At 52.9% G+C, this 14,880-nt stretch overlaps 1 protein-coding gene across 13 annotated transcripts in view; it reads right to left on the minus strand.

The window, feature by feature from the left end:
- FAM110A (family with sequence similarity 110 member A) overlaps nucleotides 1-14,880 on the minus strand; it is a 146,151-nt gene that overhangs the window by 5,537 nt on the left and 125,734 nt on the right. For 2 of the 13 annotated variants that reach the window (XR_012018449.1, XR_012018443.1), the window contains exon 2: nucleotides 560-629. The exons of 1 other annotated variant lie outside the window; for it this stretch is intronic. Coding sequence is in view for 9 of the 12 variants with exons in the window: in XM_072800417.1 (XP_072656518.1) it covers nucleotides 4,328-5,310 (983 nt within the window). In the remaining 3 variants the exon portion in view is untranslated. Of the gene's footprint in view, nucleotides 1-559; nucleotides 630-1,125; nucleotides 1,181-3,771; nucleotides 5,311-6,185; nucleotides 6,340-6,658; nucleotides 6,678-8,521; nucleotides 8,643-14,880 lie in introns of those variants that run through there. 10 more of the 13 variants (XM_072800417.1, XM_072800416.1, XM_072800418.1 and 7 more) reach the window with 9 other exon arrangements.

The raw sequence follows: 14,880 nt of genomic DNA on the forward strand, positions 1-14,880 counted from the left end.
GTGCTTGATATTCTATTTTAAAAATTGGTCATACTTCTTTTTTAAGTGGGGGTGGTGTTAAAGATCACTTGAAGAGTTTCAGGAAGGAAGTTGGAACCAATACATTACTTTCTGTGTATAACTATGGGGACACTGAAGATGTCAGAGAATTAAGGATGAGTTGGTTATGAGGAAACCACAGGACTGAAAAACAAGGCTGATAGTAACTCCAGGGAAAACCAAGAGTTTCACAAGAAAGGAAATGTAACTGTCATATGCGATTTGGCTTGGCAGGAAACAATATTTGCATAGTTACAATATAAATAACACTAAATATTCACTTAATGGAAAATTGTAATAAATGTAGATTGAAAGGATAGGAGGGTGAGAAAAGTTAATCCCTCCTTGATAATAATAATTATAAAAAAAACATTTTTTACCACAGCCAGAATAATTATTCTGGTGCATTATTCTAGGCATTTACATGTTGAATCCTCATAACAATCCAATAGCTCAAATATTCTTATTACTCTCATTTTACAAGTGAGGAAACTGAGCACAAGGAGGTTAAGTCACTTGCCTGTGGTCATATGGCCAGGAAGGGTAAAGGCTGGGATTCAAATCCAGGCAGTGAGGTTACAGAAGCGACACTGTGAAGACATCAGACCAGAAATTCAAGGCAATATTTGCTAAAATTAATCCAGAAAACCACAAGAAAGCATCTTACTTAAAAATATGGAAGAAAGTACCAGAAGAAATAGTTAAAAGAGTTGAATGTGGCTGTTTAACGGATCAGGAGTGGGAAGGACACAGCGAGAAAATGTTTCTTATTAGTACTATTTAATTTATACAGATACATAGATGTATCCATGAGCTAGGGACAGGAATTGACAGACATGGAACATGAGGGAACTTTCCATGGTTATGGCATTGCTCTATATCCTGGCTGGAGTTTGGGAAACAGTATACATTTGTCTAAATTCTGCAAAGGGTACCTTTAAGATCTGTGTGTCTCACCAGATATAAATTTTACATACACACAGGGGGAAAAAAGAATCATAAACAAATATTGGGCTCTAATGGAGCTCTAGTGGTATGCATGCTAAAGTGCCTTTAAGGGGAAGTGTACTGATGTTTGCAACTTACTTTGTAAAGCTTCAAAAAATAGGTTGTCTTAATTGATGTATAGATGGATAGATGCCTGTAGAGCAAATTTAACAAAATAGTAAGAACTGAGCATCCAGTAGGTGGATATGTAAGTGTTTGCTGTATCATTCTTTCCAGTTTTCTTTAAGTTTGAAAATTTTCTTAATAAAGTGCTGGGGTAAATATATGAATGCACTATCTGAAAAAAAAAAACCTGAATGGGGTGTTCTGTCTTGGACCTGGGAAGACCCACACAACTCTAAGCCTACATGCATGTCTACCTGAGGGGCAGCTATCACCATACTCTTGTATATGTCCTCACCTACCCTGAGATCTAGAGTCAGGGCCCGGTAGACTAATTCCTCACTCGCTCCTTGCTGCCCTGGACCCAGGGTGTCAAGCAGGATGGGTGTCTCCTCTCCCTGGTCCCCTTGAATGCCTCTGTAGCAGAACCAGAACCAGAACCATTTCACCAGGGAAAGGAACAGGGCCCTCTAGCTACACCCCATCCTCTGCCAAAAGGGTAGACTGAGGCCTGGCAGGCGGGGACAGGTGCCTTTCCCAGGGGCCCATCACACCTTCATGACAGGAGCCAGCAGCCAGATTGCTGGGCTTCCAAGCCCACGTGTATATAATTAGCTGCTGGGAAATAGATCTGGGAGCAGATCTCATCTCTGCCTAATTAGGGGCTGGGCAGCTGGGGCCAGTCTGGCCTGGGGGCGCTGCTATGGAAGCCAGGCAGCCCCAGGGGATGGGGCAGCAGCTGCTGGCCCTCAATGCTCACTGTCCCTCACACTCCACTAAAGGCAGAACAATAGAGGGGCTGTTCCCACAGATCCCTAAGGCTGGCAGAGGCCCCCAGCCGTTCCCTCCACAGATCCCCCACATGGGAGGCGGATAGGTTTCAGAATCCTGGTAGAAGGGAAGCCCTTGTGGAACCAGAGACCCGGAAACACCTTCTCCACTTCCAAGAATGCTTCCCTGCTCTCTTTCCAACAGACTCTCCCAGTGCCCTCTTGACCACCCCCAGCCCCAGCTCCTGGCAACAGGTCTGGTCTTAGGGCAGGAGTCCCTGCTCCACATGATACAACTCTGTGTTTGCTGATGAACTGCCCACTCACATCCACCAAATATGGCAGGACCCACACCTATCATACTCATAGCTGGACACCCAGCAGATGCTCCATAAAGTGACAGGAGGAAAGGCTGCCAGGACCCAGGACAAAGAAGAGAGGAGCCAGAGTGCCCCTGACTGTGGGTGTGACCCCAGGCTGGAATGCAGACCTGCTCTGTGTCATCCCCCAAGCCACGACCCCTCCTGTTCTCAGACAGACCCTGGCAAGGTCACCTTGAAGATTCAGTGACGAGGTGAGTGTGAAGGGTCTGCACCTACAACTTAACCTCCTCCAGGAACAAGGGCTCTCCCGGCCCATCACCCACCAGTCCTGTGATCTTAAATGCAGCCAACACATCCACTTGGGCTTCTGGGGTGCTGGCAGCTCCCAGGGAGGGGCAACACTTAGCACAGAATTCAGGCCAGGTTGACTGGAGGAGCTGGTCTTTGACACCTCAAAGGGCACCTCCTCTGTGGAGCCTGCCGGGATTATCCCTCCCGACCCCATCATTCCTTAAAGGGGGGACCAAGAGACTCAACTCCTGCATCGTCAGACCTGCTGGGTGCCCCTGTGCTTCAGTCTCCCCATCCTTATCATGAAGGGGGTGGACTCCATTCTCATGAGCTGGAGCACCACTTTCTATAACCCAGTTTCCCTTGTTCCCCTGCACTGCCCAGGCCCAGCCCAATCCCCTGGGGGCTGACCATAGACTGTCAGACAGACAGACAGACAGACAGACAGACAAACAGCTGGGCTGCCCTGGATGTTTGTCAACAGCCCAACGGAAATCTCCTCTTTATGCCTAAAATAAAACTTACATCAAACCTGTCACCAGGGCCCCCATTAGAGCTTCCTGTTTCTGAGTGCTGCAGCCAAGGCAGCCTGCAGGAGAGGAAGCCCCGCCCAGCCCCTCCCCGCTCCCACCCCGGGGGTGGGCAGAGGCCACCCAGGCTTTCACCGTGTGTGCCCTGTGTGACCCGCCCTCGCCTGGCTGCACTAGAGGCCAGGGGCATCTCCCAGCAGGGAAGCAGCCTGGAGGACCTCACAGCCCAGTGCCAGCCATCCTTCCCCTTCCCCCAGCCCCCTGAGGACTTGCTGCCCCACTCTCCCACTGAGGCCCAGAGAGGGAGACTGGCTTACCCAGGCTCACCCAGAGTTGGAGGCAAGGCTGCTTGTTCTGTGCTGTCTGCCCCAAGTTGTCCCTCTTCCTCTAAGAACTCCTGCTTACAGCCCCCAATCTACAAGCCTGTGTACAGACTTTGTGTGGAGTTTCCTGCCCCCCTTGAGAACAGGGCAGCAGTGGGAAGGATTCATGCCCCCATCAGCTCTTCCCCTGCAGGTCCCCTTCCTGATGCAGGGGAAAGACCTCACTCCTGGCTCTACCCAGACTCACTCTGTGGCCAGACCCACCACTGACCTCATGCCCCACCAGATTCTGGGGTAAACAATTATGGTATTCGGAAGGCCCTATCCCAAGACTTCTCCCACCCCTTTCCCTTGTGAACACAAAAAAAGTCTGATGACCCAGCACTTGAAAAACAAGCATTTGTGTTTATTAACCAAAGGGAGGGAAGTCAGAGTGGTACAGACTCCTACTAGTCCCTCCTGTAGTCTACCCATCTAGGTAGGCCAGGCCGCCACGGCCCTGCCCCCACCCACAGCCAAGTTCCCAGGGAACCAGGGCCCACTGGGAAAGGAAGAGGAAGTCAGCAAAGGTTAGAGGCCAAGGAAGAAGGAAACAGAACCGCTAGGTAGACAGGCCTAGTAAGATCCTTTGGTCCTTCACTCTCAGTGGAGAAGGCTGAGTGCCCTGGATCCAAACCCACAAGAAGAACCAGGCAGGGCTAGTGTCAAAACCCCTACATGTGAGGGGTAGAAGGTGGCCCAAGGTCAAGAGGCAACTCTCTCCAAGGTCAGTCCTTGCCAGATGGATGCTGGTCCAGCCTCTGAGTTCTGCCCCCATGCCAGGTTCACACAAGGTAACAACCTCTGGTCTGCCCAAGCCAGGGAATAGATACTGAAGAGGTCAAGGGGCCAGTTGCCCCTCTAAGATCTGTCCTGTAGCAAATGCCAAGTCCAGTGAAGGCCTAGCCCTCAGCTGCTGGGGTATCCCGTGCTTGCCGCAACCCGTACAGCCACTTGATCACACGGGCGTTGCGCTCTACCACCGACACCCCGTAAGGGACGCGCTCCCGGGCCCGCTCCTCAACGGTGGCAGAGCTGCGGCGGGAGCAGTCTCCCTCAGAGCTGCCAGGCCCAGCACTGGGCCCAGCCAAGGATACGATGTCTGAGCTGGCCCGTGCCAGATGGGCCACACCCAACCCCCGTGCCTCCTCCGGGTCTAGGCCACAGAAGTTAAAAAATCGCTCCAGGTCAGCTGCTGCCCTTGAGAAACGCTCACTCAAATCCGACTTGGAGCGTTGCAAACCTGGGGGCCGGGCTGGGCTGGAGGCAGTGGCAGTGCCTGGTGATGGGCAGGGCCGGGCAGGTGAGGCAGGCAGGGGACGGACATCCACTCGGCGGACAGCAGCCGTACTCGGTGGCGGGCGTGGAGGGGTGGCTGGGGGTGCCTGGTGGGCTCCCTCTGTCCGTGCAGGGGTACGGCTGGCCTCAGTTGGGGATGCGGGACTGTCACACAAGTCGATGAGGTTGCTAAGGATATCCAGGTCCAGCTGGGGCCGGCGGCCGGGACCAGGCAGGACTCGGCGGCTAGGTGTGAGCACGGTGCGGCGAGTCCCAGGGCTGAAGAGTGGCTGTTTGGACAGCAGGGGCTGCACAGGTTCCTGGCGGGTATTGGCCACATGCAGGCTCTTGACATACTTGGCCTTGTCAGCTTCCAGGCGCTCCACCGCACTAGGTTTCCGGGCTCCACCATCTGCTGGCCGCCGGAGCAGGTAGCCGGGGACCTTGGTCCGCAGGCGGAAAGGTAGGGCAGGGGTGTCCCGGGCTCCTGGAGTCAGTGTGTCCACGGGCATGACTGTTACATACCCCAAGGGCTTCGGTCTGAGGAGACAGGAGAAATGAGGAGAAAGATCCAGGCAGAAAGTTGGCAGCTGGAGGCCGGCAACGGCTGCAGGGGAGGAAAGAAAGAGGTTTAGCACGCTCAGACAAAGGCTCAGCCAAGACTGAAAGGGCCGAAGACGCCTTCCCTATTAAAAGGTAATAGCCACGCCCCTGGCTTACAGGGAGCCAATCAGCATACAGAAAGCCACCCCTGAAGGGTGGCCCCACCCACATCCGCGCCTCCTTTTCAGAGGACCAAGCTCAGCGGAGGCAGAGAGGAGAAAAAAAAAAAAGTGCCAAAGAAGGCAGAGGAAAGCAGCCTGGGCAGAAGAGACAGGGCAAGGCACGCTTTAAAGGAAGCAAAGTGGGCTCCAGACCCTATGCTGGGCACCAGCCAACTTAACCTCAGTGGTCCCCTTAACAGCCCCATTATTGCAGGTAGGGAAACTGAAGCGCAGGATGCTCAATCGACCTGATTAAGCGAACCCAGCAAGTTGGTAGCTCTACCCCCTTGCTTCTAGCAGGGAGGTGCTGGCGCACCTGATGACCCAGAGAAAGGGCTCCAACCCCACGCCTCACCTGGACTGCCCCCAGGGAACCTGGTACCACCTCCTACTCTTACCCACCCAGGCAGGAAGCTGCCCGTCTAGACATGCCAGGCCCCAGGCATAGCAGTAGAACTGGTGGGGGAGGAGTGTAAAAAATCCCCACCCCCTATCCCAGTGACGTGCAGACAATTATCAACTTCCAGTATGGGACTTCAGTGCCAGGCCCACAGTGATCCATGGATGTCTGTCAGCTAAAATGTCAGCCCTGAGCTATGCTGTTCCAAGAGAAGCTAGAAATGCCCACCACAATCCCAAGACCCTGCTGGAGAGCACCCAGAAGACCCTGGATCTACCGACAGCTAGGACAGGGACTCAATGGCAAGGGGGCCCACACCTGGGTGCACACGTGTCCATATGATCACCTACGCAGCAGGACCTGGTGCCCCAGGCCTTTTTCCAAGAAAGGGCTGGAGTCACGGTGTCCCCTGCCAACTCTCCCAGAGGTGGGCCAGAAGAAAATTCATAGACCAAGTCCTGAAACTTCTCATCTGTAAAATGAGAGGAGGACTTTATCTCAGTAATTCCCAAGAGGACTTGTCATTCAGACCATCTACACCTGTGTTATCTAATTCAATGGCTACTACTCAACCTTAGCGTTAAACTTAAATTGAATAATAATTTCCGCTTCAGTTCTTCAATCACACTAACTACATTTCAAGTGCTCAACAGCCACTATAGCAGTCTAGTGCAGACAGTGCAGATCAGAGATTTTCATCCATAGCAGAAGGCTATAGTGGACAAGCCGCACATCGTCACCCAGAATGACAGGAGGAGTCTAGATTGGGGTGGGAAGGCAGGGATGCCTACCTGTGTGCTAGACATTTGACACCGTCTCACGAAATCCTCCAACAAGCCTGTGAGAAGGGTCATTATCATCTCATTTTACAGTTGAAGAAACTGAGACTAGAGATGTGACCATCCTAGGTCCCAGAGTCCATAAATAAGACACAAATTCATATGAAGCCTACTTCACTCATCTATTGCCTTTATTTCATTTTACTCTTTGTTCTTCCCATTCCCCTACAACATCAGCTCCATAAGGGCAGGGGGTTTGTCTTCTTCGCTCACTGAATCTGTAGCTTTTCAACACACAATAGTTTCAATAAACTGCTATTGAATTGCAGCAACCATGAGGACAAGGTGCGAAAGGGCAGACCTTGGATAAACCAGAGACACATCCAGTGTATTGCAGGCATACGTGCCCAAGATGGTAGGTATGGAACATGCTAGGAAGCTGGAAATCCAGATGAGCACCAACACACCAGGTTCTTAAATCTTAGCATATCTGACAACGACTTTTAAAACGTGTGTGGACGGAGCAAACACGTCTGCAAGCATATGTGCTCTCCCCACCCCAATCTAGCCCCTAGTCTGAGACCCCTGCAAGGGCAGGCAGCAATGCAAGTTAACAGAACCTTGGGGGCTGTTGGCCTAGAGCCAGAGCTGATGCCCAGGTAGAAGGGATGGAGTGGTGGGAAAGGAAGGCTGCCCCACTCCAGCGACCCCAAGGAGACCTCAGGCAGGAAGGGTCTACCAGGAAAGGCAGCCCTGCCAAGCCCTGTGGAGGTAACTAGACTCTGCCCCACCTCCTCGGGCCACCGCCTACCAAACCAGTCCGACCCGTTGGCGGCGGCAATTCCCTCCCGGGCACCATCCGGGGACACAGAGGGAAGGAGGAGGTCAGGGGGGCAGGGGCAGGGCAGAAGCCCCACGCCCTGGGGCCGACCTGATGGTCGCAGGGGCTCCCCGGGGGCCCGGACACATGCAAGGAGCCACCGCCGGCTTGGGGGCCGCTGGTCAGCTTGCCCACCTGTGCGCCTCCCTCCAGCAGCTGCGCCTCTTAGGCTCTCGGTTCCTTATCTGAGATGCGGTTAAAAATAGACCTGAGCCTCCAGGTCTCTGCGGGGATGAGAGGTAAAACAGGTCGAGGACTTTCCCAGCACCTGGCCAGAAGGCTGCGCTCCAAGAACTGGGCTCCTTGGTTTTTAGGGCGACGCTGACGACCCAACCAACCCCGCAGACCACCCCCTCCGGCAGCGGTCTCCAAGCACGCTCCAGAACCGCCGGTCGGAGCCCGAGCCGCAGACAAAGGAGGCACGTGATGCGGGCTAAGCCTACACTGATCAGAATAAGCTCCATTTCACAGGTGGGCAAAAGGAGGTGTGGCGGCTCCTGCGAGTTAAAACCCCGGGTCGCAGTCCCCGGGTGGGGCTCGTCCTGAGGCCGCCGCTCCCCGCCGACGCCCCCACCCACGTATTTCAAGTGCTACCCACAAAGGCCCCCGGAGCGCCAGCCGTTAGCGCTCCTCTTCGGCCACCCCGGGCTGGCAGCCCCGCCTTGCCCCCTTCCCACCAGCTTCCCCGGAGGCAGCCTTCGGGGTTGGGGGAGCTCAGATCCGCGGCCCGGCTCCTGCCCTGCCCCCTCCGGGCAAGCCTGGGGACTCCCCGCGGCCGAGGCCGCAGCCGCCGGCGCGCTGTGTGGCTCCGTGGCTCGCCGCCCCTCTCTGAGGCCGGGTCCACCTGGCTCGTAAAGTGCGGGCGCTGACGGCACGAAGCGTGCGGTCTCGTCCGGGCCGGAAGGGGAGCCCTGACCCGTCTCCGCCTTCCCGAGGAAGGCGGGGTGCCCGGGGAGCCCCCCAGCCCCGACCCCGCGCCCCGGGCCCGCACATACCTGGCTGCGCGCGCGCCGCTACCGAGCGCTCCCCGGGCCCGGCCCACCTGGAGCTCAGGTAACACGCGTTTGCGCAACTTCCGGCGGCCTGCCTTGGGCAGGTGAACCCGCCGGCCCAGGTTATTACCCGAAAGGGAAGAACGAAAGCCAGGCAGGGGGCAGAACCTGAGCCCAGGAGCGCCGGGGACGCGGGCCCAGCTGCCCCGTCCTACCCAGGAAGCTGTCCCGCGAGCCGGGCCGTCCCCCCCCCCCCCCAGCTGCACCGGCCACACGCGCACATCTGGCCACCGGCGCTGCGCGGGCAAGTGCACCCATCCTGGAGATGGCAAAACTGAGTCCCCCGCTCTCACAGCCGCAATGACGGCATGAATGTCGGCTGTGCCAGGCACGAGAAAGTGCTGTTCCTGCTATTCATTAACCCATTTTAATCTTCCCAACAACCCCTATGAGGTGAACTCTATTATCCGCATCTGACTAATGGCATACTGAGACTGCGACAGGCTGAGCCAATTGCCCAAAGTCACCCTGAGGAGTCCGACCTGGGCACTTTCCCTGTAGATCAACCTCAAGGCCACCCCTTTCTACAGTTGTGTCCCTGGGCAGGTTGCTGGACCCCTCAGGCCCTCCATTCTGCCAAGTGAGGGGAGTCTCACCTTCCAGGTCAGGTCAGGGTCTGAGAGTGCCTGTAAAAGCTCTGTGCCAGCCATAAACATTTACTAATGATGGCAGCAATGGTAATAACTAGAATGTTTGAGTTCCAGGCACCATACTCCTGTAAGTCTCTGGATATTCCCCACCATCACCGCCACCACCCCCAGGGAGAAACTATTTAATCTTTTTTTTACAGATGAGAAGACTGCAACACTGCAGGAATGAATCCTTGGGAGGGACATGATTGTGTCCTCTGCCAACCCAAGCCCTACTGTGTCACTTCAGGTGGCACATTTGATTAGGCCAGTTTCCACTGGGATCCTGAGGCCCAGAGAAGGAAGTGCCCCACTGGCCTCAGTCCTGAGCCCTGGGGAAACCATATCTGCGCCCAGTGGGGGCTGCACCCTGACTGGGGTGGAGGGCTATGAGGGGACAGGAAGTGACTCAGAGAACAACTCTCCTTCCCCTGGGAGTGAGTCAGCTCTGAGGTCTCCTCCAGGCTCTGGAGCCTGGTTTTAGGGGAATGAGAGAGGTCAGCCTAAAGACCATCATCCCCTACAATGTTCTGCTGGGTCCCTGTCTGGCCCTTACTGAGGCAACAATGGGGACAGGGGTTAGACGAAGAGGGCTCAGTTAGGCAACAATAATAGTAAAAGCAAAAGAACACTAACACTTTCATAATAGGGAAGAAATTTTCTAAGTGTTTCTCTGCACCTGGACTATTCTAAGCTCCTTATATATGTTGACTCATTGAATCCTCACACTCACCTTGAGGTACTCCTATTATGTTCATTTTACAGTTGAGAAAACTGAGGCACAGAGAGGTGGGGCCACTTGCCAGAGGTTCTATGGCAGGTAAATGGCAGAACTAGGATATAAACCCAGGAGCAGGTCTAGCGGACTGGAGAGAGGTGGAAGAGACAGAATTTTCAGTGTTGGACTTCAGCCACTCACCAAAAGACTCTACAGCCTCCCTCTCTGGGCCCCAGAGGGAGAAGCCACCTTAGGGAGCATTCCTGGCTGTGGTTTGGAGTCTCAGGTTCCTCAGCTGTAAAATGGGGGCAAGATGGCAATATTTTCCCAACAATCATATCTCATCACTGCTCTGCTTGGCCCACTTGTGGATCCCCATCACCTTAGAATAAAAGCCAAACTCCCCACTTGGTCCTCAGACCTTCCAGATCCAGTCCCTGCCCTCCACTCCTGCCTCATCTCCAGCCTTTTCTGCTCAGCCACACACCTCCCTGTTGTTCCTGAACACACCAAGCCCTTTCCCGCCTCAGGGCCTTTGTACCATCTGTCCTCTGCTTGGAACCCCTTAGCTCACCTCCTTCAGGTCTCACTTCCTCAGAGAGGCCTCCCTGCCTACCCTGAGGCTCCTGCCAAGTCTCTCACCTGGTTGTTTCCTTCCACACATTATCCCACCTTGTCATTTTAGATATTCACTTATCAATCACTCGTTTCCTATTTCTGTATTTTCATCCTCCAGTGACCAAGCAGACAGGCACACCATTGACTAAGTAGCAAGACTGGAACCCAGGCCACTTCAAAGACCAAGGCCCTTCAGTACCAAGCCTCTTCCCAACCCCCTGTCCCACCCGAGATCTTCCCTCACCTCTCCTCCTCCCCTCCAGCCTCATGTCACCCCCCATTCAAGTTGGGCCCTGGCCACTTCTAGATGAGCCCTATTCTTTCTCCAAAGACATCATGTCCAAACCCTTGCACTTGAGGGTCTGCTCCTACAGTGCCCTTCCCTACACCAGCACCATGGCTCCCTCTGTAGCATGGACTCTGGAACCAGCCTACTTGGGTTCAAAACCCAGTTCCACCAGTGATTAGCTATAGACTTGGGGTAAGACAGTCAACTGTTCCGGGCCTCGGTTTCCCCAACTGTAAAACAGGACTTGTAACAGTGCCTCTTTCCCAGCCTATGCATGACAAATGCCACCAAAATGTGATACTGCAGTGCCCAGCTCCTGGGCGAGGACCATACACCCAGAATGTTGACCCACTTCTCTCAGAGTTTACAAATCGAAGCATGCAGGGCCACTTGAACAGACGTTTCTTCAAAGAAAGTGCACACCTGGCCTACGGGCACATGAAAAGATGCTCAGCATCATGCATCATTAGGGGCATGTAAATCAAAACCACAGTGAGATAACATGTCACATCCATTAAGACGACCAATATCAAAACAAGCAAACAAGCAAAAATGCAAAAAAACAAAAAACAAAACCCCAAAACACAGAAAATATCAAGTGTTGGTGAGGATGTGAAGAAATTGGAACCCTTGTGCACTCTGGGTGGGAATATAAAATGGTGCAGCCACTGTGGAAACAGGATGGCGGTTAGGAAAAAGTTTTAAAAAGAATTACCATAGGATCCAGCAATCCTAGTCCTGCGTGTATACACAATAGAATTGAAACCAAGCACTTGAACAGATATTGTACACCAATGTTCCATTGTAGCATTATTCACAATAGCCCAAAGGTGGAGGCAACCCAAGTGTCAGTGAACAGATGTACAGATGAACATACGATGGAATATTATTTAGCCTTTATAAGGAAGGAAGTTCTGTCACCTGCTTCAACCTGGGTGAAACTTGAAGACATTATACTAAATGACATAAGTCAGACACAGAAGGACAAATACTGGGGGAAAAAGGACAAATATTGTACAATTTCACTTACATGAGGTGCCTAGAATAGTCAAATCCATAGACACAGTAAGTAGAAAGGTGCTTTCCAGGGACTGGGGGAAGAGAAAATGGGGAGCTGGTGTTCAATGGGTACAGAGTTCCCATTTAGGAAGATGAAAAGGTTCTGGAGGTGGATGGTGGTGAGGGTTGCACTTAATGTACTTATTGCCGCTGAACTGTACACTTACAAATGGTTGCAATGCTAAATTTTCTGTTATATACTTTTTACCAAAAAAAAGAAAGTGAGTCTGGAGCCAGACCCCCCAGATTCGCATTCTTTCCCTGGATAACCTGGTCCAAGCTCCTAAACCTCTCTTGCATTCAGTTTCCCTTTGTAAGGTGGAAAAAATAGCAGCAGGAACTACCTTACATCATAGAATTGAGGGAATTAAATGAGTGCATGCTTATAAAGCACTTGATGCATAGTAAGTGCTCAGAAGGTGTCAGTGATTGTTTATTCCTCACCGAGGGGGCAAGAGGTGTGGCTTCGACCTTTATAGTTTTCATGACATTCTGCACCCCCCACCCCACCCCTTCCTTCCACCTGCTTCGCTCTTTCCATTCGGCAGAAGCCAGGCCCTGACTTGGGTGGAGACAGGGAGGCCCTCACCTGCCCCAGAGGAGGATCAGGAAGGCTCCAGGCAGCAGGGAGGGGGCCAGCCAATAGGGCAGGCCAGCTCGATTTCAGCCCAGCTGTCCGGGTCAGAGACACCCAGCTGGGCATCCTCCAGGGCCACGCCAGGCTCCGTGCTATTTCTGGAGTCTCCCCAGACACTCATGCCCTGACCTGCTTGCAGTGGGCCTTGCCCAGGGCACACTTGCACACATCTCAGAAAGAGAGAGGTGAGCGGACTGAAGGAGGGCTGTGGGCACAGACGCCTGAAGCACTGATCTTCTATCGGCCAGCGGACAGCTCAGCTCCACCAGCTCAATTATCTGTGCCTCAGTGTGTACCTGAAGTTGCAAAATGAGGACAAACGGGCTTGCAGTGGAGACAGAGACTGCATGCAAAGCCTCAGGGAAGGTCCTGGCTCACAAGGATAGTGAAGGTGGAGGTTGGGGTAGACTCCGGGGCAAGCCCACTTCCTGTCCTGGACTGCCTTCTTCCCAGACCTGAGTTTGCCATCATGGCTTCTTATCTTGGCCCAGAGAGGTGAAGAAACTTTCCCAAAGTCACACAGCAAGTCAATGACAGATCACAGATGGGGCACTGGTCTTATGATCAAATATATCATCTATAATGATTCATATGTATATAATGCAACCAGATGATATATGCCCATGACTCAAAATTCAAAAACTATGAAGAGAATGAAGTAAAAAACAAACTCTTTCCCACCCCTGTCCCCAGCCACCCAGTTCCCCTCCCTGCAGGTGCCACTGTAACCAGACAACTGTGTGTCCTTCCAGGGAGATTTTAGGCAGATCAAGCAATAATGAGTATAAATTCTTTCTATTTTTGTACACATATGGCAACATGCTGTGTGTACTGTATTCACCTTGCTCTTTTTACTCAATAATACATGTTGTTTTAATAATGTTAATATAGTATTAATTCTAATATATGTATTAATATACTTAATAATATATGTTGTCCAAAAATATGTGTGGTGGCACATCAGTAACATAAAGAGCTCGTCAGCCCCTGCTGATGACCATTTAGTGTGTGTCCAGACCTGCCCTATTACAAACCAGCCTGCGGCGTCACTGCACCTACATTGCGTTGCCTAGAAGTGAGACAGCTGGGCTGAGGACGTGCTTGTAATCGTGACAGAGACGGTGTACTGTGTTCCATAGAGGCCATGTGAGTTGATCTCTACCAGCAGAACACGCAGCAAATAGTAACAGTTAGCTTTAGGGCACCTGGGTGGCTCAGTCGGTTGAGCTTCCAAGTCTTGGTTTCCATTCAGGTCATGATCTCAGGGTCCTAGGATCCAGCTTCCCCTCCTCCCCCCTTGAACTCCCCTGCAAAAGGAGGATCTGTTTCTCCTCCCCCTCTGCCTCTGCCCCCTCACCCTCAATCCCCCAACCCACTCCCACACTCCATCTCTCTCTCTCTAAAATAAATAAATCTTTAAGAAAATAATAACTGTTAGCTTTAGTTATCTTGATTAGAGGTTTTGGCACCCCTCAATTTTGCCCGGGAGGCCACCTTAGCCCCTCCTCCTATCACATTCCAGTGGAAGAAGATATCAACTCCCTAATAAGTGAAATACAGAGGACATTAGATGGGCAAATGCCACTGAGAGAAACAAAATAGACAAAGGGGAGGGCAGGGCATGGCATACAAAGTCAATAAATATTTGTTGAAAGAATAAATGAAAGACTTATTTTCTTTCTGAGTTCCCAGAGCATCCCCAGGAGTCAGGGCCTGGTCTACGTATGCTGCTCCAGCCAGAGGTGTCAGCAGCCCCATCCTGAACTCCAAAGTCTCTGCTGACTAGTGGCTTAACGTTCAGTGGCTGCCTTTACCCATTTCCCCCAGCCTGGAGCAGATTCTTAAGAATCTAACAGTGGTTCCAGGGCCAAAGCACCTGCTGCCCACCTAGCACCTAACCAAGACACGTCGGTCCAGTCGGATCCCCCAAAACAGCCCTTTGAGATGGCACTGCGATTCAGTACCCTGTGGGCAGAAGGACCCCAAACGAGCCCTGAATCCAACCTCTGGCGTCCTAGAGAAGGGAAGACAGATGCCCAGAGGGGGCACCCAGGGGCCAATGCAGGAGCGGCGCAGGAGGTAGGTGATCCAGCCTGGGCTCCAGGGCATAGCAGGCTTGCAGGCTGAGGAGCTGACCACCAGTTGAGCGTCTGGACCTCTCCAGGCAAATCTAGGTCTACCCAGACTGGAGATTTCGAGGTGGAGCTGAAAGATGTGAACTGGATTCTCAGCCAGGGATGGGACACTTGCCTCCGGGCGCCTCAGCGTTCTCCTCGGTGAAATGGGGTACCACCTCCTCCCGCACGTACGACGCCGGGAGGACGTATACAGCAGGCGCTCGGCGACCGGACC

This window comes from Canis lupus, chromosome 26, assembly GCF_048164855.1.
Source record: "Canis lupus baileyi chromosome 26, mCanLup2.hap1, whole genome shotgun sequence".
NCBI classification, from domain to species: domain Eukaryota; kingdom Metazoa; phylum Chordata; class Mammalia; order Carnivora; family Canidae; genus Canis; species Canis lupus.